This window comes from Canis lupus, chromosome 7 (genome assembly GCF_011100685.1).
Source record: "Canis lupus familiaris isolate Mischka breed German Shepherd chromosome 7, alternate assembly UU_Cfam_GSD_1.0, whole genome shotgun sequence".
Lineage (NCBI taxonomy): Eukaryota > Metazoa > Chordata > Mammalia > Carnivora > Canidae > Canis > Canis lupus.
Window position 1 is genome coordinate 2,255,811 of NC_049228.1, and position 25,452 is coordinate 2,281,262.

Genomic DNA, 25,452 nt, shown 5'->3' on the forward strand with positions numbered 1-25,452 from the left:
TATTTGAACTGTTCCAATTCCTCTTCAGCCTTCAGATCTCTCACTTTAGGGGACATTTCTTTGGGAAGTTTTCCCTGATCCCCCAAGGCTGGATTATGTGCCCAACCTATATCTTCCTAGGACACCCTGTACTTCCCCTTACTACCCTGTAATTGTCTACACTCCCTCTACTGTAAGCTCAGGTGAGAACAGGGACTCTGTCTTTCTTGTCCATCATTACAGGGTCATAAGTTATATGACTTATCAGGAACAGATTACAAAGGGAGAAAGCAATAGGATTGAAGCTGTGGTCTGATACATGGTGATGCTACAAGTGAGACAAAGATCAATGGCAGCCAGACACTATTGACCTGTGCTTCACTCTCTTCACCTTGACTTAAACTCGGACAGGGTTTCCAAGCCTCACTATTAAAAGAGTAAGGGATAGCTATAAACTAATAGGTGTGAGACTGAAGATCCCTGGGATGAAAGAATGGTAGGCATTATTTCTATACATGTCTCAACAGCACCTGAGAATAACATACAGGTCAGCTCACATTTTTGCAGCATTTCCTGTTCTAAGATGCAGCTTAAGGCAAACTCTCAGAGTGCTTAGGCAGGATGTATGCATTCCACAACTCCTGCCTAACTGAGTCACCCCGGATATTTTCCTGTCCCTCCCTGCCATAAAGCATAATGCATAACAGGAATGTATTAGTAATGCCATCTGCGATTTCCATGTGAACTACTATAAGGAGAGTTTTCTGCAGTACCACAATGAAAAGACCAATCATAAAACCATGTCAGTGAAGACCTTTTGTGAAGAAAACAGAGCCGGCAGTTTAGGTTAATTAGACCTTGTGCTGGGAGACCTAAGAGGAAATCGACTCTGAGCTCTTTATTAGAGAACATACAGGTGAGGCCTGCGTGGTTCTGAGGTTTGACTTGTTAACCCCAGAAGATAAAAGGACTTGATGAGTATTAGGCTTCATCCAGCAGGCCTAACTCACATGTGGAAACGAGTTGTGACTCACTAGGCTGTGCATGAAGAATGAAGCATCGCACATATAAAGGCTGACTGATTTTCTGAAAGTAGCAGTAGGAGCACAGGAAGGCATATGGCAAAGGGCCAAAGCTTCTATGAGAAAACTGATGAAAGATGGGCGGGGTTATGGAACACACATTAGCTGGAGTTATTTCTGAGGTTTCCAAGAAATTGGGAAGTTCTGGGAACATTAAAAATGGTGGTTACAGTAACATGATTTTAGACCTAACATTAAAAACTTGGGAGTAAAAAAAATAAAAAATAAAAAATAAAAACTTGGGAGTATAAGGGCATCCGGGTGGCTCAGTCTGCTACGTGTTCATTTGACTCTTGATTTCAGCTCAGGTCATGATCTCAAAGCCATGAGATTGAGCCCCGCGTAGGGACCACGCTCAATGGGGAGTCTGCTGGACATTCTCCCTCTGCTTCTGCCCCTCTCCCATTAAAAATTAGGTGAAAAAAATCTTTAAAACAAAACAAACAAACAAATAAACTTGGGAGTGCAGGGGCACCTCACTGGCTCCGTCAGTAGAGCATGCAACTCTCATTATCAGGGTCTTGAGCTCGAGCCCCATGTTGGGTGGAGAGATTACTTAAAAAAAAACAAAAAACAAACTTGGGAGTGTAGCCTAGTGGATGTAGTCGACACACCTGGGTTTAAATTCCTGCTGTTCCACCGCAAACTATGTGACTTTGAGCAAGTTGCTTAATTCCTCTATTTCCTCATTAGTACAAAGGGGATAAAGTTCCTACTTTATTAGACTGTTCAAGAATTAAGCACGATAATGTTTGTAAGATGCTTTACCTAATGCCTGGTCTTAGAGTCCACTTAAATGGTAAGTATAATCAAGCACAGATCTCCAATGATCTGGGCTCCATCTCACAAGCCCAGTATTCAGTAAGGGGTGCTGAGTGGTGGAGGCGGTTAAGCGACCAGCTCTTGGTTTTGGCTCCGGTTGTGACCTCGGGCTTGTGAGATGGAGCCCTGCATGCAGGGTCTGCCTAAGACAATCTCTCTCTCCCTCTGGCCCTCCCCAATGCATGCCCTCTCCCTCCCTCTCTCAAGTATATAAATAAAACGTAAAAAATAAATAAATAAAGGGGGACGCCCCGGGGGGCTCAGTGGTGGAGTCTGCCTTCAGCCCAGGGCGTGACCCCGGGGTCCTGGGATCGAGTCACATGTCGGGCTCCCTGCATGGAACCTGCTTCTCCCTCTGCCTGTGTCTCTGCCTCTTCCTGTGTCTCTTTTGAACAAATAAATAAAATCTTAAAAAAAAAATCGGTTTTGAAACACAAAACAAACATACAATAAAGAGGATGGTCAACAACATCACAAGTTGATTCTTAAAAAACACTATACAACCAGATGAACTTTCTGGTGAAATTGATTAATAAAAAAATGAAAGAAAGGTCAAAGGAATGAGAGAGAGGGATGATTACATATTAGACACATATTTTTTAAAGATAAAATGAGTTAACTTAGTGAAAGTAAAAACTGTTGAAAAGGACATTAAAAAAATATAACTTGACAAAACGGATTCAAGAATTCCCTGAGAGGCTGCCTGGTTCTATGACTACTAAAGACTATTAATCTAAAGGTAATAGTTTTTCCATATATATAAAATAAACTCCAGGCCCAGATAATTTATACGGACTTCTGTCAAACTTTCAGCAGAATATTTCAATCCTTTAAAAAAATTTTTTTTAAGTAACCTTCTTACCAAACACAGGTCTCCAACTCATGACCCAGAGACCAAGAGTAGAATGTTCTATTGATTTTTTAAAAACTTTTTATTTTTTTATTTATTCATGAGAGACACACACAGAGAGAGGGGTAGAGACACAGACAGAGGGAGAAGCAGGCTCCATGCAAGGAGCCCAACACGGGACTCGATCCTAGGACTCCAGGATCACACCCCAGGCTGAAGGCAGCACTAAACCGCTGACCCACCCGGGCTGCCCTGTTCTATTGATTGAGCCAGCCTGACATCCTTGAATTACTTCCATCTCCTATAAATGATTCCAGAGAATGGAAGGGGGAAGAAATATTCCCCAACTGAGTGTTTGATGCCTGTATAATCATGAAAAGTGTGAGAAAGGAAAATTATAGGTCAATCTCACTGCTAAGCATAGATTTTAAAATCCTAAACAAAATGTTAACACAAAATGTGAGGTATATAAAGGTAATTAATGTATCATGGCCAAATGAGGTTTATCGCTGAAATGCAAAAATGTTAAAATGTGAAAAACCTAGAGTTATTTCATACCGATAAATCAGGGAAGAAAAAAACCTCATAAAATGTATTTGAGATACCCTCAACACACATCATTCTTAATGAGGAATCATGTGAATTAAAGGCATTTATTTATTTTTAAAGACTTTTAACATTAGGAGCTAGACATGAATGTCCATTAACATTGCAGTTATTCAACATCGTACTGGAGTTTTAGCCAGCACAAGTTATGTAAAAGAAAAGGAAAAGGAAAAGAAAAAACTATCATTACTTAAAGTTACTTATTTTTAGAAAACTAAAACTAAAACTTATTAGAATGTGAAGAGCATTTAGCAAGGTGACATAAAATTTGTAAAAAATGAAATTATATAATCCTGTAAAAAACATATACATTTCATTTTATAAACCAACAAACAATTCAAAAACATGTTTTTTATTCATTTTGTTAAAAGATTTTATTTACTTATTTTAGAGAGACAGTGCCTGGGAGAAGGGGGAGGGGCAACGCAAGAGGGACAAAGGGGGAGGGAGGGAGAGAATCTTCAAGCGGATTCTGTGCTGAGTATGGAGCCCCATGTGGGGCTTGATCTCATGATCCTCAGATCATGACCTGAGAAGTCAAGAGTTGCATGCTTGACCAACTGAGCCATTCGGGCACCTCTATTTGTTTATTTGTTTATGTATTTATTTAAAGTAGTCTGTACCCAACATGGAGCCCAACTCAGGGCTTGAACTCACAACTCTGAGAACAAGACCTGAGCTGAGATCAAGAGTCAGTTTTAGCCAACTGAGCCACCCAGATGCCCTCAAAAACATGTTTCTAAATGGAGACCATTCACAGTAATAGTATAAAGTATAATAAATTCAGGGATGTATCTGATGAAAAACAGGCAAGCATCTGAAGAAAATTAGAAATTTCTATGGAAACCATTAAGGAAAACCTAAATAACTAGAGGTAGATAATATTGTAAAAGTGTCAATTCTCCCCTCTAGGGAATCGATACAAAATGCATTTCCAATCATCATCACATTAGGACTGTGTGAAAACTGACAAGTTGATTCTAAAATGCATATGGAAGAACAAAGGGCAAGAATAGCACACACACTCCTGAAAAAAAAAAAAAAACTTGCTTGACTGGATAGCAAAACTTATGAAGATAAAGTAATTAAGACAGAATGGTATTAGTGTAGGGATGGGCAGCCTGGAAGAGAGTAGTGAGTCTGGAAACAGACTTGTATGTTATGGGACCTTGATGTGGGACCAGAGATGGCACTGCAGTTCACTGGAGAAAGGATTCTAGTTAATAAATGGTATTTGGAACATTGGCTGGTCATTTGGAAAACAAAGAAATGGATTTATCTTCTGTACCAAACAAACGAAATCTAATAATTTATTTTATTATTTTTTAAAAAAGATTTATTTGTTTATTCAAAACACACATACACACACAGGCAGAGACCCAGGCAGAGGGAGAAGCAGGCTCCATGCAGGGAGCCTGATGTGGGACTGGATCCCAGGTCTCGATCCTGGGATCAGTGTGTGGGGGCTGAAGGCGGTGCTAAACCGCTGAGCCACCGGGGATGCCTGAAATCTAATAATTTAAATATGAAAGTCAAGGGATACCTGGATGGCTCAGCCATGGAGCGTCTGCCTTTGGCTCCGGTCGTGACCCCAGGATCCTGGGAATGGAGTCCCACATCGGGCTCCCCGCAGGGAGCCTGCTTATCCCTCTGCCTGCGTCTCTCATGAATAAATAAATAAAATATTTAAAAGTAAATAAATAAGTAAGTAAATAAGAAAGCCAAAACTTTTAAAGTCAACCCCCCCCCTCGGCTCCCCCGCCCGCTGCCAGTTCTAGGAAGTACCTTTCTGATGTTAGGGTAGGCAAATATTTTTTTCTTTTTAAAAGAGCAGTTTAAGGTTCACAGCAAAATTGAGAGGACACTACAGAGATTTTCCATAAGCCAACTTGCCCATGCATGCATAGCCTTTCCTGTTCATCAACATCTCCCACCAGAGTGGTATGCTTGCTACACTGATGGATCTCAACTGGTACACCATTTTCACCCAAAGTCTATAGTTATTTAGGGTTCACTCCTGGTGCTGTACATTCTATGGGTTTGGACATGTATCATGACATGTATCCACTGTTATTGTGTCATATAGAATGCTCTCACTGCCCGTAAACTCTTCTGTGCTTCACATATTCATCCCTCCCCCTCCAGCCCCTGACCCTCTGGCAGGGCAAGGATTTTTTAAATGCCAAAGTTGCAAACTACAGAAGAAAAGATTAACATATTCAACTACGTTACACCTAAGAACTTTTACTCATCAGAAGAATTGATAAAGGAAGTGAAAAGATCTTGGACGGGATCCTGTATTGTTGGGGGGGCGGGGATTGCTCTAAAGAACACTATTGGAACTGGTCCAATTTCAATATGGACTATATATTAGATGTAAGTATTATATTGATGTTAAGTTACCTAAATTTGAAAATGGGCACATAAAAGAATATTTTTGTTTTCAGGAATACATGCTGCAACTTACTCTCAAATAGATGAACAAAAATGATGTATACATTGTCTATTTTATAAACAAATATAGTAAACAGTGAGTTGATGTGAAGGATATATATATATATATATTCACTGTATTAGTCCTGAAGCTTTTCTGTCAGTTTGATTTTCTTTCCAAAATAGAGTAAAAAAAATCTTTTGATACTTGAAAAAACACACACTATGAACAGGGAGCAAATATTTGCAGTACGTACAATTGACAAAAGATTGATATCAATAATATATTTCTATGAAAAACCCTTAGAAGAGAAACAGGAATGGACAATCAGCATATTAAAAAATGCTCAACCTGAGGGTACCGATTTTTTCTTGGTAGACTAGCAAAAATTAAGAAATCTGACAAGAACAAGATTTGGAGAGAATGTGGAGTGCTGCTGGCAGCATAGATTGTACCGGCACTTTGAAAACATTACAGCATTACCTTTTATTTTTTTTAAGGTTTTAAATAGATTTAAGAGAGAGAGAGAGATCATGCGTGAGCGTAGGGATGGGGGAAGGACAGAGGGAGCGAGAAAATCCTCAAGTGGACTCTGTGCTGAGCATAGAGCCTGATGTGGGGCTCAATCCCATGACCCTAATCAGGACCTGAGCTGAAATTGAGGGTCAGACACTTAACTAAGCCACCCAAGCGCCCCCAGCATTATCTCTTAAAGCTGAGCCCCCCATACTCTCTGACGTTCAAATGAGACTCAGTCACTTCCACAGGAAGTGTTCACAGAATGCTCCTACCAGCCTTGTTTGTACTTGCCAGGGGCAGATTTGGGTTTTGTGGGGCATGAGATTATATAATCGGAGAAGAACCACAACACATTATAAATGCAACAAAACCCAGGGAAGTAGCATACAATATTTAAAATTGTTTTTTATACACTTCTATACTTTTTCCTTTTTTTTTTTTACTGCATACTCTGATACCCTCTTCATATGACAATGATTTCTGTAATGTCCTTTATACAGAGAGAATAAAAAGATGAAGTATTTCTTTTACATGGTTTATTCAGTTGTTTCAAATTATTAATCTTTGGGATGTAAAACAAAAAAAAAAAAGTCTGGACAAAATCACTGTGGTTCTGTTCCAGGTTTGTGACCTACAAGCTCAGGGATTCTGATAAATTTTACTTTGTGTGATTCCCATCAATAAAGAATGTAAATCATACATTTATAATCATATAATCCTGGGTACATCCCTAATGGGAGAGAACTTCCATTTGACTAAGCATTGGTCAGAACTTGATCCTCTGCTTACAGTTTCACAGATGTAATAAATCTTTACAGACCAGCTTCTAGCTTCCTACATTGCAAACTATATTTCTCCCTCAACGTGCGTATATTTCTGGTGTTGGATGCTGTGGGACACATTCAGATCCTGATAAAACATTTGTCCCCACACCTTCCTACTCTGGGGTGGAAAGCAGTAGCCTAACAATTATGAGACTGCAAACCCACAAATACATTCCACTGAGCTCAAGTAAATATATCTGCAGCTCAATCCGCTTTGGCTCAATCCCCAAATGCCTGCTGCTATCTATCACCACCAAACTTGAGAAGTGTTGAAGAAGGCGAAGCTGGGGTGTAAAGAAAAAGTGGTCCTAATCCATTGTGGTTTAAATATCCTTCTTTTGAAGATTTTACAAAAACATAGGACCATGAGAACACATTGATGAGAACTCTTCTTTTAGGGCTATGGAAGGGACCCATGGGACTGAGGGGCTCTGAAGCTCAAATTTCATTAGCTTCATGGTAAATTTGCCTCTATTAAGTACAAAATACTGGAGACGACTCAAGTGTTCGCAGGAAAAGCAATAAATAATTACACAAAAGCAGCTTTGCAGACACACAATATTATAGCAGTAAAATGTTCTACTTCTTGCTTACACTTCACTTGGATGAATCAAAGAAACAAATGCTGAGTGATAAAAGCAGATCCCACAGGGCTAGCTATGTGTTATTTCTATAAAGCTCAAAAAAAGAGAAAAAGTCAACAACATATCAATGAGGGATGCATTCAACTATGATAAAACTCTTAAAAATGGCAAAGAGAGAGAAACAAAATTCAGAGTAGTGATCACCAAGGGAAGAAGCAAGGTATGGAACCAAGAGATGAAGGGCTATATATACTTGCTTATATTTTTTTTAAAGATTTTTAAAAATTTATTTATCCATGAGAGACTCAGAGAGAGGCAGAGACACAGGCAGAGGGAGAAGCAGGCTCCACGCAGGGAGCCCGACGTGGGACTCGATCCTAGGACCCCAGGTCACTCCCAGGTCACGACCTGGGCCAAAGGCAGATGCTCAACTGCTGAGCCACCCAGGCGTCCCTTGCTTATATTAATAAGGTGGTGCAGAGATCTTTCACATTATCAGTATGCTTTAAAACTTAACATATTTGTTCAAAATGTTATTTTGTATGCATCAAAAATTAGACTGAACATATTCTTTTTAATAGTTAAAACCTCAAGTATTTAGGTCGTCCAGCTCAGCTTCCCATTTTCCTGCTTCCTCCTCCCCATCCCTCCCTCCCCCACCTGCTTGGGGCAGGTGGCTCCAGAGTTCTAGCAAAGCAGTGAAATGAAATTCCAAAGGCACGAAAAACCGTGATTTGTGGTTCTTTTTTTTTTTTTTTTTTCCTTTCTGGGGTTGGATGGTAGTGCGCAAACATTACCCAGCGCACCCGGCTCCCGCGCCACCGGCCGCGGTCTCTCCCGGCGCGCAGGCGGCTTGCCCCGCCCCGGCCCCACTACGTCACGTTCACTCGGCCCCGAGGCTCCCCGGGCCGCCCCGCCCTGCGGGCCCCGCGGGCTCCGGCCGCGCCCCAGCCGCGCTCGCCAATCGGCCGGCCGCCCCGAGCCGGGAGGGGGCGTGGAAAGGCACCGGCCCCGCCCCCTCCGCCAGCCCCGCCCCCAAGGCCCCGCCCCCTCCAAGCCCCGCCCCCACGTCGCACGGCGCGCCGCGGCCTCCCCACAAAACCCGGACAAGTGGATCCTGTGCTCCGCACGGCCGTCCGCGCGGTCGGGAGGCCGCGCCGCTGCAGGCCCGTCGGCGGGAGGCTCGGCCCAGCGCCCCGAGCGGGAGCGGACGTGGACCCACGTCTGGGCCAGTGAGCGGGCCGCGGGCCCCGGCGGCTCGGGTCTCCTTCCCGTCCTGCTCGCTCGCCCTGGGACGCGGGGCGCTAGGCCGCGGCGGCGGTAGGATTCCCCGCCCCCACCCCCACCCCCGCCCCCACCCGCGGCCCCCGCCCCGCCCCCACCCGCGGCCCCACCCCTTCCCGCCCTTGCCCCCGAGCCCCCGCCCCCACCCGTGCCCCCACCCGCGGTCCCCGCCCCATCCGTGCCCCCCGCGCCCCGCACGTTCCCGCCAGCGCCCCGCCCCCACCCGTGCCCCCGCCCATGCCCCCGCCCCCATCCGTGCCCGTGCCCCCCCGCGGCCCCCCGCCGTGCTCTCGCCCGTGCCCCCGCCCGCGGGCCGCCTCGCCCCTCCCCGCCGTGCGGCCTCCCTGGCCCGGGCCTCCTAGCAGCGCCGTGACGTGCCGGCGCCTCTGGGTGGGGGGTCGCGGGTCCTGCAGCCCCCGCCCGCCCGAGCAGGTTCGGAGTCTGCACTTGAGGACCTCGAGCTCCGGGCTCTCCCTGCCGCCGGGCCGACCTTCCCCCCAACCCCCTTGACGTTCCCGGGGACTTAGGAAGCCTGCATCTTCAGTTGCTTTTTTTTTTTTTTTTTTGGTTGGGGAATTTTTTTGGAAAAATTGAATCTGGTCATTTATCCTAAGAATTTTTTTTTTTTTTTTTAGCAAAGTGTTGATTAGAATATTGAACGGCCCCCAAATTAGGTGAAAACGCGTTTCACAAACCACATTTTGCAAAAGCATTTTGGTGGCTGCAGCTGGAGCTCCCGCTCTGGACCCCGAGGGCCCGGGTTCTAACCCTTTAGGAACCGCGTGAGCTGGGACGAGCCCCTTCGCCTCCAGCTGGCCCAGTTTTTTCATCTGAAAAATTACCATACACAGTACAGCATAATATAGCTGTGTCTGTGCGGGGCGGTACTAACCTACCAGCTGTGGAGGTGGCGCTCAGGTGAGAAGCACCAAACACGGCTTGGAACCTACAGAGCAAGACAGAGCAAGCATTACTACCTCAAGGTCGCATTTTTCTGTTTTCTGGTTTTGATTTTAAAGCTCCCAGTGGTGAAGCATCCCTCCCATTTCCTTTTGTGAAAACTTAATAGGATTTACTTCACGATTTCTGATAGTTGGTATATCAGAGTGTGAGGAGTCAGTAAACAGGCAGGCTGTATGCACAGGCTGTGCTAAGCAGTGTGTGAAGTCTCACCACTCCCATGTATAAGGAAAAGGCCTTTTTTTTTTCCTTCACCAGGGAAAGTTGTGAATGGAAGAAAAGCCCTGCTGTAAGTAGCGTCAGGATGCCTTCTTTCAGTCCTTTCAGGCAAAGCCCAGGGACACAGAGGCTGACTCCGGGGTAATCATACGGTACTTTATTGAGGATCATATGTTAACTTTACTGAGGATAAAATAAATCTCATTATATAATTTCCTCAACAGAATATTGAAGGATGTTTGTTCCAAGATCTCTGAAAATCAAGAGGAATGCTAACGAGGATGGCAAAAGTTGCACGGCCAAGAAAACCAAACCAGAGGCGGAAGACCTTCAGCTGGATGAAGGCAGAGATGATCCAGCTGATGCGCTGGTTCCCGGGGCAGCCAGGACAGCAGACAGGTGCAGCGCGGAGCCGTGCCCTTTCCCCAGCACAGCCAGCCAGTGGGCTCACGTTGGTTTGGTTGGACCTGAGCAGGATTCAAAGGGTAGTGATCTTTCCGAAGAGCCTGTTAAGTCCTTTTCCAAAACACAGCGCTGGGCAGAACCCGGAGAACCTGTCTGTGTTGTTTGTGGTCGTTATGGAGAGTACATCTGTGATAAGACCGATGAAGACGTGTGCAGTTTGGAGTGTAAAGCAAAACATCTTCTGCAAGTAAAGGAAAAGGAGGAGAGGTTGAAACTCAGTGCCCCACACAAAGCTAATTCTGAGCCAGAGTCTCCACTGAACACTTTGTATGTCTATAAAGAGCACCCCTTTATTCTGAACCTTCAGGAAGACCAGATTGAAAACCTTAAACGGCAGCTAGGAATTGTAGTTCAAGGGCAAGATGTCACCAGACCCATCATTGACTTTGAGCATTGTGGTTTCCCTGAGGCCTTGAATCACAACCTGAAGACGTCGGGCTATGAAGTCCCAACCCCCATCCAGATGCAGATGATTCCTGTGGGACTTCTGGGAAGAGACGTTCTGGCCAGTGCTGATACCGGCTCAGGAAAAACAGCCGCTTTTCTTCTTCCTGTTATCACCCGAGCCTTATGCGAGGTAAGAGTTCACAGGTGTTTCTCTCAGAAACAAGTCAGTTATATACCAAGTTTCATCCTTAACTAGGTTAAAACTGCAAATGGAAACTGTAACTTCAGTCGTTGGTGCTCCTGGCGGTTTTGCTTCTGATAGTTGCTGGTATGAGAAACATAATTTTAGGGAATTTTTCTTTTATTAGATTGAACCTTCAAGATCTTTTCATTGAAGGTCTTAAAAAATTGCTTTCCTTACGAAATATTTTCTTTCAACAAATTTTCTTTCTTTTTTTCTTTTTTTTTTCAACAAAATTTCTATTCAAGAAGTAAACTCTTGGTTTGGGAAAAGAAATCCTGCTGACCGGATGACCCGCAATTTTTGTGTTCAATTTAGCCTCCTTGGTTTTTTAAAAAATTGATTTATTTTGTGTTTTTTAAACAATTGTTTTTTTTTAATTGATTTATTCCAAAGTTGGAATGTTATCATAGAGTTCAAAATACACGCTTAAATGGTCCATCTTAAAATAATACTACCTTACTTTACTCGTTAGCTTATAGTGCGTAAAGCACCACCCCCACACATACAATTAATTTAACCGACACATTTGCCAAGTGCTAGTGAGTTTGTGAGATCTGAAGTAGGGCAAAAGGGAAGCCAATGCAAAATATAGGCAAAGAGAGGAGAGGTAAAGGAGGAAAATTTGGAAAACTAAATAATCGTAGAAGATAATGTGAGGAAAAAATAAAAGAAAGCACCCGATGTTCAAAATATTAGTAAAACTCACTGGATGCCCCAAAGTAGAGCTATAGGGCAGGAAATAGGACATTTATAAAAGGAAATTCTTTGGACAAAGAAAAAAGTGAATCTACAGGAATTGCTGAGGGGACTGTATCAAAGGTGGAACACCAAGCTTTAACCGGAACGTCCTGGTTTTGTCTTCAGAGGAGCGTGGCCAGAGATGGCAGGGTCCGCCTGGGAGCCAACTACCAGTTTCCCCACCCTGGCCCCAATTTTGATCTTTCACTGTGTATCCGTGTTATGTAAGGAAGGGTTCAATTTATGATGGTTTTTGGAGAGAAAATCTACAGTGAGCAGAAGGCAGGAGGGTTCATATCCAGTTGGGCTGATGGGAAGACTCCCAGAATGCTTTGAGGATTTAGCCCATCGGCAGGAATTCACTGCCGGCATTTTCAGACATGTTTCTGACATCTTCGCAGAGCAAGACTCCGTCTGCACTGATTCTTACACCAACAAGAGAGCTAGCCATTCAGATAGAGAACCAAGCTAAAGAACTGATGAGTGGCCTGCCTCGCATGAAAACCGTGCTCCTGGTGGGGGGCTTACCCTTACCCCCACAGCTGTACCGTTTGCGACAACACGTGAAGGTAAGCACCAGTTTTTTTTTTTTAAGATTTTATTTATTTATTCATTAGACATACACAGAGAGAGAGAGAGAGAGAGAGAGAGAGGGAGGCACAGGCAGAGGGAGAAGCAGGCTCCATGCCGGGAGTCTGATGTGGGATTCGATCCCGGGACTCCAGGACCATGCCCTGGGCCAAAGGCAGGCACTAAACCGCTGAGCCACCCAGGGATCCCCAGGTAAGCACCAATTTGATCACGGGTTTGTTCTGGTGGTTTGTTTGCCTTCAAGGACCTTAATACATGTGATTTTAGGTTAGCCTTTAATTCTTGCCAAGTAAGCCTTAAGTTTTTTTTTTTAAGGTTGTTTTATATTGGAAAGGAACACAATTAATTCCTGCCTTTTGCCCGATGCCGTTGGATTGTTCTCACCCGCATCATCTTGTTTATCACATTGGCTCTTGAAGGTGGGTGGGCATATCCCATCTTCATGGCTGAGAAGTTGAATCTCAGAAAGATGACATTTACCTAAGGATCCGTAGCTAATGTACTTGAGAGTGTGATTCCTACAAACAAGGCTGTTATCCCAGTGACCGCAATACAGTTACAGAATCAGGAAACGAACATGGGTACCCTGGAATGTTCAGGCTGCTGTCATCTGGTCCTCAGACCCCGTTCGTGTTTTACTAGTTGTCCCGTTAACTTTTCTTTTTAATAGCACAAGAATTCAGTTCAGAATCACATTTTGAATTCAGTTGTCGTGTCTCTTTCATCTCCTTTGGTGTAGAACAGTTCTTTAGTCTTTGCTTTTTTTTTCCCCCCATAATCTTGACAGTTTTAAGAATTTTAAACTACTTACTTTGAAGAAGATCTCTCAATTGACTAGGTTTAAGTTATGTATCTTTGAAAAGAATATCACGGAAGAGATGCTTTGTTCTTTTCATCCTTTTATTTTTATTAAGATTTTATTTATTTGGCAGAGAGTGAGCCCACAAGCAGGAGAAGCGGCAGGGAGAGGGAGAAGCAGGCTCCCCGCTGTGCAGGGAGCCCAACTCGGGGCTCAATTCCAGGACCCTGGGATCACGACCTGAGCTGAAGGCTGATGTCTAACCTACTGAGCCACCCAGGTGCCCCATGACTACATCCTTTTATTTTTTTATTTTTTATTTTTTTTGACTACATCCTTTTAGATGATACACGATTTCAATGTGTCCTTTTACTGGTGATATCACCTGTCAAGTAACGGTAAAATTTATTTGTTCCTTCTGTAATTAGATAAGCATTTTGAATACCTTCATTTTGTAAATTCTTGTGCTTTACCAAATTTCCAACTTACTCTTTTTATATGTATATCAGTATGACTCGTGATTACCGATTGTATTTAAAGGATCATAAAGTATTATTACCATGATTTGTTTTGGTTCTCCACTTGTCCCCAGTTTGAGCAGTGGAAGCAGTGTGGAGTCGGTTTCTGTGTTCTTATGTCCCCATCATTCTTTTTTTTTTTTTTTAAATATTTTATTTATTCATGAGAATACACAGAGGAGAGAGAGAGAGAGAGGCAGACACACAGGCAGAGGGAGAAGCAGGCTCCATGCAGGGAGCCCAACATGGGACTAGATCCAGGGTCTCCAGGATCAGGCCCTGGGCTGAAGGCGGCGCTAAACCGCTGAGCCACCTGGGCTGCCCTGTCCCCATCATTCTTTGAGCACTTTCTTTCTATCTGAAGAAGATGATCGTGCTTACATTGTTCTTCCCTTGGCTCAGCCCTGAAATCATGCTTTTTTCCCCAAGCTGTCCTGATTCCTTTTGGTAGAGGACGGTATTTAGAAACCAAAATCTGGGCTCTTGGTTGGGTTTGTTGCTGTTTCTCTTTGCTGTTGAGTTATCATTGCTTCGAGGACCTCTCAGTGAATAGAAGGTGAGAATATTCCTTAAGTGTGTATTTCTGCATCTATGTTTATTGTAGCCCATGAGTTCGTGTCGATACTTCCAACTCTAATTCAACACAGCAAGATTATTTTGGCATTTTCTGCTTCCATATTTGTCACTCTGACAGTGAGAAATCTGCTAGCTCTTATCTTTTACATATTTATTTACTTGATCAGCCATCTTCTATATAACCAGTAGCCCATCCTCATCCCTGTCCCTTGCCCCACAGTGATGCGTTCCATCCTAGACTCTATCCTCTGCCCTCTTCACTCCCTTAGACCGCAACACCCTGTGCAGGGCCGCCTTTCTCCGGAGGGCCCTTCATCACCCTGCTGCCTCTCCCACCCCCTGTGCCAGGCCATGTCCTTCACAGACACCCTCTATGAAAAAAGTAACTGAAAAATCTGTCTATTCAACAAAGTGATCTTTCAAAAGCCAGGGCAGAATAGAGACCTTTTCAGGTAAACAAAACTGAGAGTTTATTACCAGTAGATTTATATAAAAGAATACTAAACTAAGATATTCTGCATATAAAGAAGATTCTGGAAAGGAAGGCGTGGGATCAAAGAAAGAATGGCGAGTGGGCAGCCCTGGTGGCTCAGCGGTTGAGTGCCTGCCTTCGGCCCAGGGCGTGATCCCGGAGACTCGGGATCGAGTCCCACGTCGGGCTCCCTGCTTGGAGCCTGCTTTTCCCTCTCCCTGTGTCTCTGCCTCTCTCCCTGTGTCTCTATGAATAAATAAATAAAATCTTTAAAAAAAAAAAAAAAAAAAAGAATGGTGAGCAAAGAAAATAGTAATCATGTGGGTAAAAATTTTTTTAAAGATTTTATTTATTTATTCATGAGAGAGACAGAGAGAGAGAGGCAGAGACCCAGGCAGAGGGAGAAGCAGGCTCCATGCAGGGAGCTGGACGGGTGACTCGATACCGGGACCCCGGGGTCACGCCCTGGGCCGAAGGCAGGCGCTCAACTGCTGAGCCACCCAGGCGTCCTTCATGTGGGTAAATGTAAACAAACATAGACTAAATAAAAAGTAATAATGAACAATACATGGGTGTAAAAAAATAGAAGTAAAATACTGACCAACTGTAGCATATCAGCGCAGGAAAGTTGTGATTGGTGTTAAATTATTTGCCCTTGATTATTCAAGAAAAAGGTAAATATGTCTAGTTCACTTCAGACTTTATTAAGTTTATATACATTTATTTTACAATTCAAGGGAATTCCCACACTAAAAGAGTTGGGGGAAAAGTTTATAATTTCCAAACCAGTAGGGGAGGAAAATGAAATAGGAATAGAAGGGATGAGCTCAGTTCAAAATAATTAAAATGGATTTAAATGTTTATGGTATTTCTGAAGAAACTAAGTGGAGCACTGTAGTTCTGTGGATACAGATCCTTACGACCCTGAAACTTAGCATTCTCCATGACCTTCACCATTGTATTGGTTTGTCTTTGAAAAGCAGAATACAGTTGAATTTATTAGATCATTTGTAACTCTACTCTGCTTTACTCCAGGCACTGTCTCATTTAATCTTCACAGTAATTATTATTATTTCCATTTTATGAATGGGAGAACAGAGACGCACACCATTATTAAGTGTTACAGCTGAGATTCCTACTGAAGTTTGACTAACAGGCCCCACTTTTAAGCACTGCTTCAACTAATACGTTATAAAAGCGTTAAGAGCCTTAAGCAACCTTAGAAATCATTGTGCCCAACCTTTTAATTTAAAAACAGAAGAGCAGGGCCAAAGAGGTTAAGGGATTTGCACTTGGTCGTAGAGCCAAATAGTGGTCAGCCTGCCTGCAAGGCCCTTCCTGGTCTGGTCTCTGCCTACTTTCGAGCCTCCTCCGAATCTCTGTCCCCTCTCCACCCCAGTGGCCTTTCAGCTTCAGAAGTTCTTGGATGCTTTCCCTCCACCTGGCCCTCTCCTCACCGGCTCCCACTCCTCCTCTAGGTTTTCGCTTGTGTTAGCCAGGACTGGATAACCTCACGAGCATATATGTGTTTCATCTGTTCCTTCCTTTGTGTTATGAGATTTGTGAGAGCAGAAACTATGTCTGACCTAATCAACATTGAGTTCTGAGTACTTAACCCAGTGGCTGGCACATATTAGTCACTCAGTAAGTATAGACAGAAAGAAGGAAGGAAGATTATCTAATTTTTTTTTCTCTGTTCTTTAGGTTATCATAGCGACTCCTGGGCGACTTCTGGATATAATAAAACAGAGCTCTGTGGAACTCTGCGGTATAAAAATTGTAGTAGTAGATGAAGTAAGTAGTGTTGTTTAGAACATTAGTCACATAATTTTATATAATTTATGAAAAGTATATTCTAGTTACATAATTTCACTGTGTGTTCAGGCATTTTCTTCCCCAAAGGAAAAAAATTAGGAATTTTTTTTTTTAATTGCAGTAGCCATTCATAAGATGGTTCCCGTGTGGTATTGCCCTGCTAACCCAAGGTATAGTGCACCAAAATTAAACCACATTAGTAAATAAAATCAGCTGTCTTTTCCTAATTTCCAATAATTACTATATTCTCAGTGATAAATTTTTTAAATATTTGACACTGGCTCTCATTTGTCTAAAAAAGAAAAACACATGAATCCACAGCATGTAACTATTAACAGGGAATTTGGAAGTAGCTAATAATATTTAGTTGGATGACCTTTTATATTTTCTTTTGTGTGGACATGGGTGTCTGTGGTTTTGATATTCAGTGTTACATAGAGCATATAGGCATTTTTATATTTTTGATTTGCTTAATATGTTATTATCTGATGATATTCCAGCAAGTAAACAAGCAGGAGGACTCAAAACTGTGTCAGCACAGGCTGGGCATGGGCCAGTTCTGCCTGCAGTGCATTGCACATCTATTTTCATATATGTCCCACCAGCAGTGACAGAGCAGAGAGGCCCAGCAGTGATCAGAAATGTGGGGTTCAGGGGCTGACCAGTGATGGCAACGTGGTTCCAGGAAGTAGCCAGAGGACGTGGAAAGAACACATAGGCAAGATCCTTGAGACTGGGATTGAGCCTTTACTCCACCCCACTATGGGGTGCTGGGCAAGTCGTCTAATCTTCCAGAGTTGTGGCAAGGATGAAGCAATGATTGGGAAAATGTCTCATAGACTGGAATGTCCTGTATAAATGTAAAGTAATTGTTTAGGACAGTTAAGGTAATGTTATTCAGTCCTTTATTATTTTTTTCTGTTTTCTTCTTACACAGCTACTCTGTGTGTGTGTGTGTGTGTGTGTGTGAGAGAGAGAGAGAGAGAATATTTAAGTTCTACTCCCTTAACAAATTTCAGTTATATAATTATTAATGGAGCATCATTAATTATGGTAACCATGTTATGCATTTCAGACCTTATCTGTTTTATAACTGAAAGTTTTTACACTTTTACCCCAAACCTCTTCCTATTTCACCCACTCCCTAGCCCCTGGCAATCATTTTTCTACTAATTTCTATGAGTTTGACTTTCATTTTTTTATTTTTAACTTTTTTAGATTTCACATATAAGTTTCCCATACAGTATTTGTTTTTTTCTGTCTAGCTTACTTCACTGAGTATAATGTCCTCCAAGTCCATCCATGTTACTAAAAATGAAGTAATTTTAAGTCGGAATAATATTCCATTGTATATAACATGCACCTCATTTTCTTTATCATACTCATCTGCTGACGGACACTAAGGTTGTTTCCATACCTTGGGTGTTGTGAACTGTTATTCAGTCCTTCAAAAACTGCTGCTAAGAAAAAAAAAAAAAAAGTGCTGCTAAGTCGGCGTTTTCCTGGTGTGCCTTTTGATTCAACTGATTTATTGCATCTGATTATCATCAGACTTACTGCCACCCTGCAAGTACAAGTGGGCTTCCCACTGTTGATAAGCCCATGTGTTCTTAAGTTCTCACCATGCGGTGAGCCTGAAAAATGAGCCTCCTATAGATTTTAAAGTTGGATTCCATTCCTGCTTGCTTCTCTCCACAACATTTTTCCCTTTAGCCAATGGATGAAGTTTCACAGGGTACCTCTGTGCTGTGCTCCATATAAAAGGAGTATTCATTCAGCAAACCTATAGTGAGTGCTTGTAATGTGTGGCCTCGGTCCCAGCTCTTCAGCATTTAAGGAAACTAGCTGGTAAACAACATAATTGATCATGTACCGAAACTGAAGTTGGCACAGAAGTTCTATTTAGATACAGATTGACCAAGTCTGGTTAAGTTTGGATGGCGTCACAAAGAAATTTTAAATATTATTCCAGCCTATGAAGTGCTGAAATCTCATTGGAGAAAAATACATAAATTCTTGAAGTAAAGGCAGGACATTGTCATATATACGGAAATACAAACATACTGAAAGGTGCTATGCAGGCCGGGGAACAGCAAACTCTTTCTGCAAAGGACCATTTAAGACTTTGGGGGCCACATGTCCTCTGTTGGAGCGCTCAGTACAGCCAGAGACCAGAGTGGGTGTGACTGCATTCCCATAAGCTCTATTTAAAAAAACACCTGAAGGTCTGTGTTTGTCCCAAGAGCCTCAGTTTGCTGACTCCTGGTACAAACTGTTAGTAAAGTAATGGGACTGTGTATGATATGCTAATTGTTTAGGACATTTAAGGTCAGAAGGAGAAATGAGAGACCGTGTGAATTGGCACCATAAGAGATGGCTCCTCCAAGGTAATGGAATATGACCTGGTCGTCCACAGATGGGAAAGGATTTAGAAAACTAGAGAACATATCAAGTGTTCCAGGTGAAGAGCCTAACATGAACAGAGCCAGAAAGGTCAAGCACAAGCACAGAGAGACCAGCCAGCTTGAAGCATTCTTCCTGAGGAATAATAGGAAGTAAAGTTGGGTAGTTAGGGTGGGGTCAAATTACAGAGGGCCCTGAAAAGGAGGCAGAGGATTTTGGATTTGATGTGGGAAACAGTGAGGCTTTCTAAATTATTGAGTTGGGGTGTCACATGTGGAAAGTGGTGGTTTAGCAAGGTTATTCTGCTGCTCCATGCAAGAAAAATGAAAGAAGAAAGAATCTGTGGGACAAAATGGTAGCAACCCAGACAAGAGGTGAGCAGGGTCAGGGACAGGGTGGAGGCAGTGGGAAGCATGAGTACATCAGAGAATCGCTGTGAATCATTCATGAGTCTTCTGAGGACTGAATATGAAAGAAGATGAAGAGGAAGGTGGTTGAGGGGACTCCATAAATTCTGGTTGTGCTTTTAATTTTAAGGAAAGGGTAGGCAGGTAAGGGTTGGGGCTTGACAGTAGTATTTTTTTTTTTTTAATTTTATTTATTTATTCATGATAGTCACAGAGAGAGAGAGAGAGAGGCAGAGACACAGGCAGAGGGAGAAGCAGGCTCCATGCACTGGGAGCCCGACGTGGGATTCGATCCCGGGTCTCCAGGATCGCGCCCTGGGCCAAAGGCAGGCGCCAAACCGCTGCGCCACCCAGGGATCCCTTGACAGTAGTATTTGAATTGGTTTTAGAAATGTCGAATTTCTTGTGAATGACGGATGAAGGGGAAATATTGTGTGGATAGGAGAAATGGGCATTAGCATCCGTGGGACACACTGGTCTCTCTAAGGGTGGAAGGTGAGAGAGGAACAGGCACTGGGGCTCTGTGTCTGTCTGTGGAGTTTGAAGAGGAGTCTAAGCAGAGAAGTAGTCTGAGAAACCAGAAAGGAACTGAGAGCAAGTAATATTGCTGCAAAGACAGGCCACTGTTTGAAGAGGAGGATGGAAGATTCAGGAATGGTCAGGCATGAAGACTAAGATAATTCCTTTAGAATTAGAGGAATCTGCTGTGTCACCCTTCTGTGTCTCCCATGTACCTGTCCCTCAGCCTAGGATTCTCTCCCAACCACCTGCCCTAACTTCTTTATGTGTACATGGCTCTGAAACCTTCCATCAGTCTCCCAGGTAGACTTCAGACCTCTCCTCTCTGCTCTGTTTACCTGTGTATAGACTTTATCCTTTCTCTTGTATTAGGCTCCTGCTGTATCCCAACAATCAAGCATAGTGCTGGTCCAAGTTTCCCTAATGGTAAGAATCACCCAGTGTGTTCAGTGGAATGTAATAGAAGAGCAGACCTCTTACTAGATGTTCTGATTCAGGAAGTCTGGGTTGGAATCCAGAGATATTAAAAAACTCGTTCTGGGTGATTCTTCTTTAGGGGGGTTTGGGACACACTGACTAGAAAGCTAAGCTGCTTGCAGTGGTTTTTTCAGTGCTTAGAATTAACGAATGCTTGTTTATTTATCAGGTGCTTTTTACATGCTAGACACTGTCCTGGGTTTTGAGGATACAATGGGAATGGAGATAAGCCCTGACAAATGTATGTACACAAGTCGTGTGACAGAGACAACTGGGGGTTAGGTTAGTATCAGAGGAGGGCTCTAAGTGACATTTATGCTGAGACCTGAGTGAGAAGGAGCCAGCCACGCGAAGATCCAGCTGGAGGATCTGCTTCAGACAGAGCTAACGTGGGAGTGACCATTGGGTAGTTGGGGGCAGAAAGAAGGCTGGTGTGGCAGGGTCGTGGAGCATGAGGTGGAAGAGTGCTAGGCGATGAAGTCAGAGAAGCGGATGAGGATGAAAACTGTAGGACTTTTAGCCTGTGGTAAGCAGTTGGGTTTTTTATGTGTGATGGTGAATTACTGGAGGGTTTAAGCAGAGGAGTAAGAGATAGGATTTGTATTCTAGAAGATAGTGGGTGCTTGGGGTGGATGGCTTCCGGCGTGGGGGTGATAGGATGAGGCAGAGTCTCACTATTGTGCGCTGGATAGAAGCACCTGAATTTGGGGTGTATTAGTGTAAACAGTTTATTTATTTTTATTTTTTATTTTATTTTTTATTATTTTTTATTTTTTTTTAGTGTTAACAGTTTAGATGCAGGGAAACTTGGGAGAAGACAGAGGAGATTTATTTCTGATGGCCTGTGTTCTGAACCAGGAGAAGCAAGGCCATCTCCTGAGATGAGGGGGCCTTAGTAGGATTATTGAGGAAAAGGAAAAGCTGGGGATGTTTTTCAAGACCTACTACCTTGTTGCACACATGTACACATGTGTCTTGTACATTGAAACATTGAGATTTACCATGCTGTGAGCATGGTCCCAAGTGCTTTATGTATTTTATGTATTAATGAGGTCATTAATCATCATAACAGACCTATTAGGTAGTTAACTCTCATCATTCCCATTTGTAAAAGAAAAAAACCGAGGCTTAAAGACATTCGTTAACATGTTTAATTTAAGGTCATAGGTAGAGCCAGGATCAGCCAGGATCACCTAGACCATTATGATTATTTTAGATTTTTTTAAATATCATGGAATGAATAGTATTAAAACAAGTGTTCAAACTTCCACGTAGTGGACACTTAAAAATACAGTGCTTTAGGGGTGCCTGGCTGGCTCAGTCAGTGCAGTGTTGGACTCTGGATCTCAGAATCATGAGTTCGAGCCCCACTTTGGGCATGGAGCCTACTTAAAAAAACAAAAAAACAGCAACAAAAATACAGTGCTTTATCTAAATACTCCAAAATGATTGTCAGACCTTATTTTTCAAAATTATAGGTACCTGGATTATATTTAAAAATCAAGATAGCCTTTGTGTTTCATTATTTTAAACCAGTACTAACCTAGAATTTTTTTGTTTGCTTAGTAATACACAAATTGTTTTTAAAAACTAGTAATACAGAAGTATATACAGAAGCAAAAGCCGCCAACATTAAGTTTTTAAAATTTAATTCATGTTTTATTACAAATATATGTCCGTGGTAGAAAAAAAGACCCAAACTTTGCAAAAAGCTGTAAAATGAACAATTTAATTGCATCCCCTTCCACATTCCATAGGTCTTTTCCCTGGAGTTAGCAATTAAGTTTCTTAAATGTATGTACAAACAGTATCATGTTATATATAGTGTTCTGTAGTTTTCTTTATTCCTCCTAGCAGTGATTCATTATCATTTAATAAAGGACTTTCCACTCATAATTAATGATAGCAAAGGGTTCTATTAAGTGGATCTACTGTATTTTATTTACCAAATCCCCCATTATTGGTATTTAGGGTTTATATATTTGTTGCCACTCGTAATAATACCATAAAAATCTTTGTATAATTATGTTTTCAGTGATAGACAACATACAATTTTATATAAATGTTTTTCTAAATCCTTTATTTTTGACGTTGTGATATATTCTAATGTGTAAAAGTTTTTAATTTTTTATGTTCTTAATCAGTTTTTTCCTTGAATGGCTCAGGGTTTTAATGTCAAATAGGACTAACTTTAAAATGGTTTTATTTTAGGCTGATACCATGTTAAAGATGGGCTTTCAACAGCAAGTGCTTGACATTTTGGAACACGTTCCTAATGATAGTCAGACCATTTTGGTTTCAGCTACAATTCCAACTAGCATAGAACAACTAGCAAGTCAGCTTCTGCATAATCCTGTGAGAATTATCACCGGGGAAAAGAACCTGCCCTGTTCCAGTGTGCGCCAGATTATTTTGTGGGTGGAAGAACCAGCCAAAAAGAAAAAATTATTTGAAATCTTAAATGTGAGTAGTAAGTAGTAAAGCAGGCACCCTGTTTTGTAGATTATGTTTGCATTTTTCACAGTTATTAAGATAATGATTTTTAGATGCAGCATTCGGGGAATTTTATACAGATTTTTTTTTTTAAGATTATTTATTTATTTATTAACGAAAGACACAGAGGAGAGAGAGAGGCAGAGACACAGGCAGAGGGAGAAGCAGCTCCATGCAGGGAGCCCAATGTGGGACTCAATCCAGGGACTCCAGGATCATGCCCTGGGCCAAAGGCAGGTGCTAAACCGCTAAGCCACCCAGGATTCCCCCACTGAGCAACCCAGGGATTCTCTATATAGATATTTAGTAGTAAATTCTTTACTTCAGAATTCTGTGGGGATCAAATAAATGCTGTATGGATGCAGGGTTGTTTTTTATTTTCAGTATTATAGAAAATACATTTAAATATCAAGATTATTCTTAAATAATATTTTTTTGTTTCAGAAATTTTTAGTAGTTTTATGTAACAGATAAAGATAAGTTCTTTCTTGGCCATTCTGTCCTTGAAAAATAGAATTTTTTAGCAGTAACTTATTTAAACAGAAACTTATTAAATGGATGATAATGTGTAAGCACAGTTACTTTAAAATGTGAAGGGGTCGTCTGGTGGCTCAGTCAGTTAAGCATCTGACTTGATTTTGGATCAGGTCATGATCTCAGAGTTGTGAGGTCAGCCCCACATTGGGCTCCTCACTCAGCATGGAGTCTGCTGAAGATGCTCTCTCTCTCCCTCACCCCTCCTCCAGCTCACTTTCACACACTCTCTCTCAAAAAAACAAATTAATTTTTAAAAGTATTAAGTTAAATATGGCTTGTATTTAATTATGAGCAGCATTTAAAATTTTATTTTTTTATTATTTTTTTAGCATTTAAAATTTTAAATTGCACTCAATTTAAAAAATATTTTTACAATATTAATGAAATGGAAAAATGTGAAGGGCAGTAGACTTTTGTGCTTCTGTTTGTGCATATTTTAAAGAAAACACTCATCTTAATAACGCTAGTTTTTCCTCTGTAACTAGCTAATACTAATGATTTCAGAAAAACTTCCATTGTTATTTATGTTACACAAATAATTTTAAATACGTGTTTTTCATTTTTCAGGATAAAAAACTCTTCAAGCCTCCAGTGTTAGTGTTTGTGGACTGCAAGCTGGGAGCAGATCTGTTGAGTGAGGCAGTGCAGAAAATCACAGGTCTGAAAAGTGTATCTATACATTCGGAGAAATCACAAACAGAAAGGAAAAACATATTGAAGGTTTGACATTCAGATTATCTTTTCAGGGGGTTCCCTACCGGCTGCTTCTTAAAGCAGACCTTTTTTTAAGGACTGCAAGAACTTCAGGCACGCAGTGACTATGAGCTAATTGTTCCTCTTGCTCAGGCTTCTGTGTTTTGGGAGCAATAAGCTTGTTCTCCATGGGATTATCTACTAAATAGATTACTAATTCAAAATCCACCATTTCTGAAATCAGGTCAGTTTAGACTGGAGCAGAGCAGTCATTCACCCTTGGAAAAGATTTGCCTGAGTACATTAATAGAAACAGACGGATGCAGGGGTTGGGGAGGGGAAGACTTACACTACACATGTTTCTCAGGTATTTATACTAGCAACCTTTACTTACTGAAAAGGTGCAGCAAAAACGGTATTGAAGAAAGTATTGAAAAAAAGATGTCTGAATTATACAAAACCACGTAAGCTAAATTCTGAATAATGAATTTTGTTGCTTTGTGGGGAAGGGATTACTTGAAGGAGACTACGAAGTTGTGGTGAGCACTGGAGTCCTGGGACGAGGCCTAGACTTGATCAGTGTCCGGCTGGTTGTCAATTTTGATATGCCTTCAAGCATGGATGAGTACGTGCATCAGGTAAGGAGGTTTTATTAGTTTCCACCATGAGTTTTCTTGGGCGAGGCATTGTCAATAGAATAGTAACTAAAAAGAAAGAAAAGTTTTATCATAGACCTATAAAAGCTTATTATAGTTTTGCTTTTAAAACACATATATGGATAGGGGTGCTGGTCTGGTTCAGTTGGGGGAGCATGTGACTCTTAATCTCAGAGTTGTGAGTTTGAACCCCACATTGGTGGTAGAGATTACATAGAAATAAAATCTTAAAAAATATGTATGCATGGATATAAACTAAATTTTGTTTTAAAAACCTGCATGTACTTGGCACCTGGGTGGCTCAGTGGTTGAGCACCTGCTTGGCTCAGGTCATGATCCTGGGGTTCTGGGATCAAGGCCTATATCAGGCTCCCCACAGGGAGCCTCTCTGGGTCTCTGCCCCTCTCTGGGTCTCTCATGGATAAATGAATAAAATCTTTAAAAAAGAAACAAAGCTGTGTATAACTAAAATGAGTTAAAAAGTATTGAAAATAATAAC

The 25,452-nt window shown here is 41.9% G+C and overlaps 1 protein-coding gene across 6 annotated transcripts in view; it reads left to right on the forward strand.

Moving 5' to 3' along the window:
• Positions 1–25,452, forward strand: part of DDX59 (DEAD-box helicase 59) — a 74,506-nt gene that overhangs the window by 42,682 nt on the left and 6,372 nt on the right. For 4 of the 6 annotated variants that reach the window (XM_038541938.1, XM_038541937.1, XM_038541936.1 and 1 more), the window contains 6 exons: positions 10,388–11,205; positions 12,399–12,566; positions 16,658–16,747; positions 22,786–23,037; positions 24,172–24,324; positions 24,807–24,935. In XM_038541938.1, the coding sequence (XP_038397866.1) occupies positions 10,399–11,205; positions 12,399–12,566; positions 16,658–16,747; positions 22,786–23,037; positions 24,172–24,324; positions 24,807–24,935 (1,599 nt within the window). In that variant the 5' untranslated portion in view covers positions 10,388–10,398. Of the gene's footprint in view, positions 1–8,821; positions 9,021–10,202; positions 10,305–10,387; positions 11,206–12,398; positions 12,567–16,657; positions 16,748–22,785; positions 23,038–24,171; positions 24,325–24,806; positions 24,936–25,452 lie in introns of those variants that run through there. The other 2 variants (XM_038541939.1, XM_038541940.1) reach the window with 2 other exon arrangements.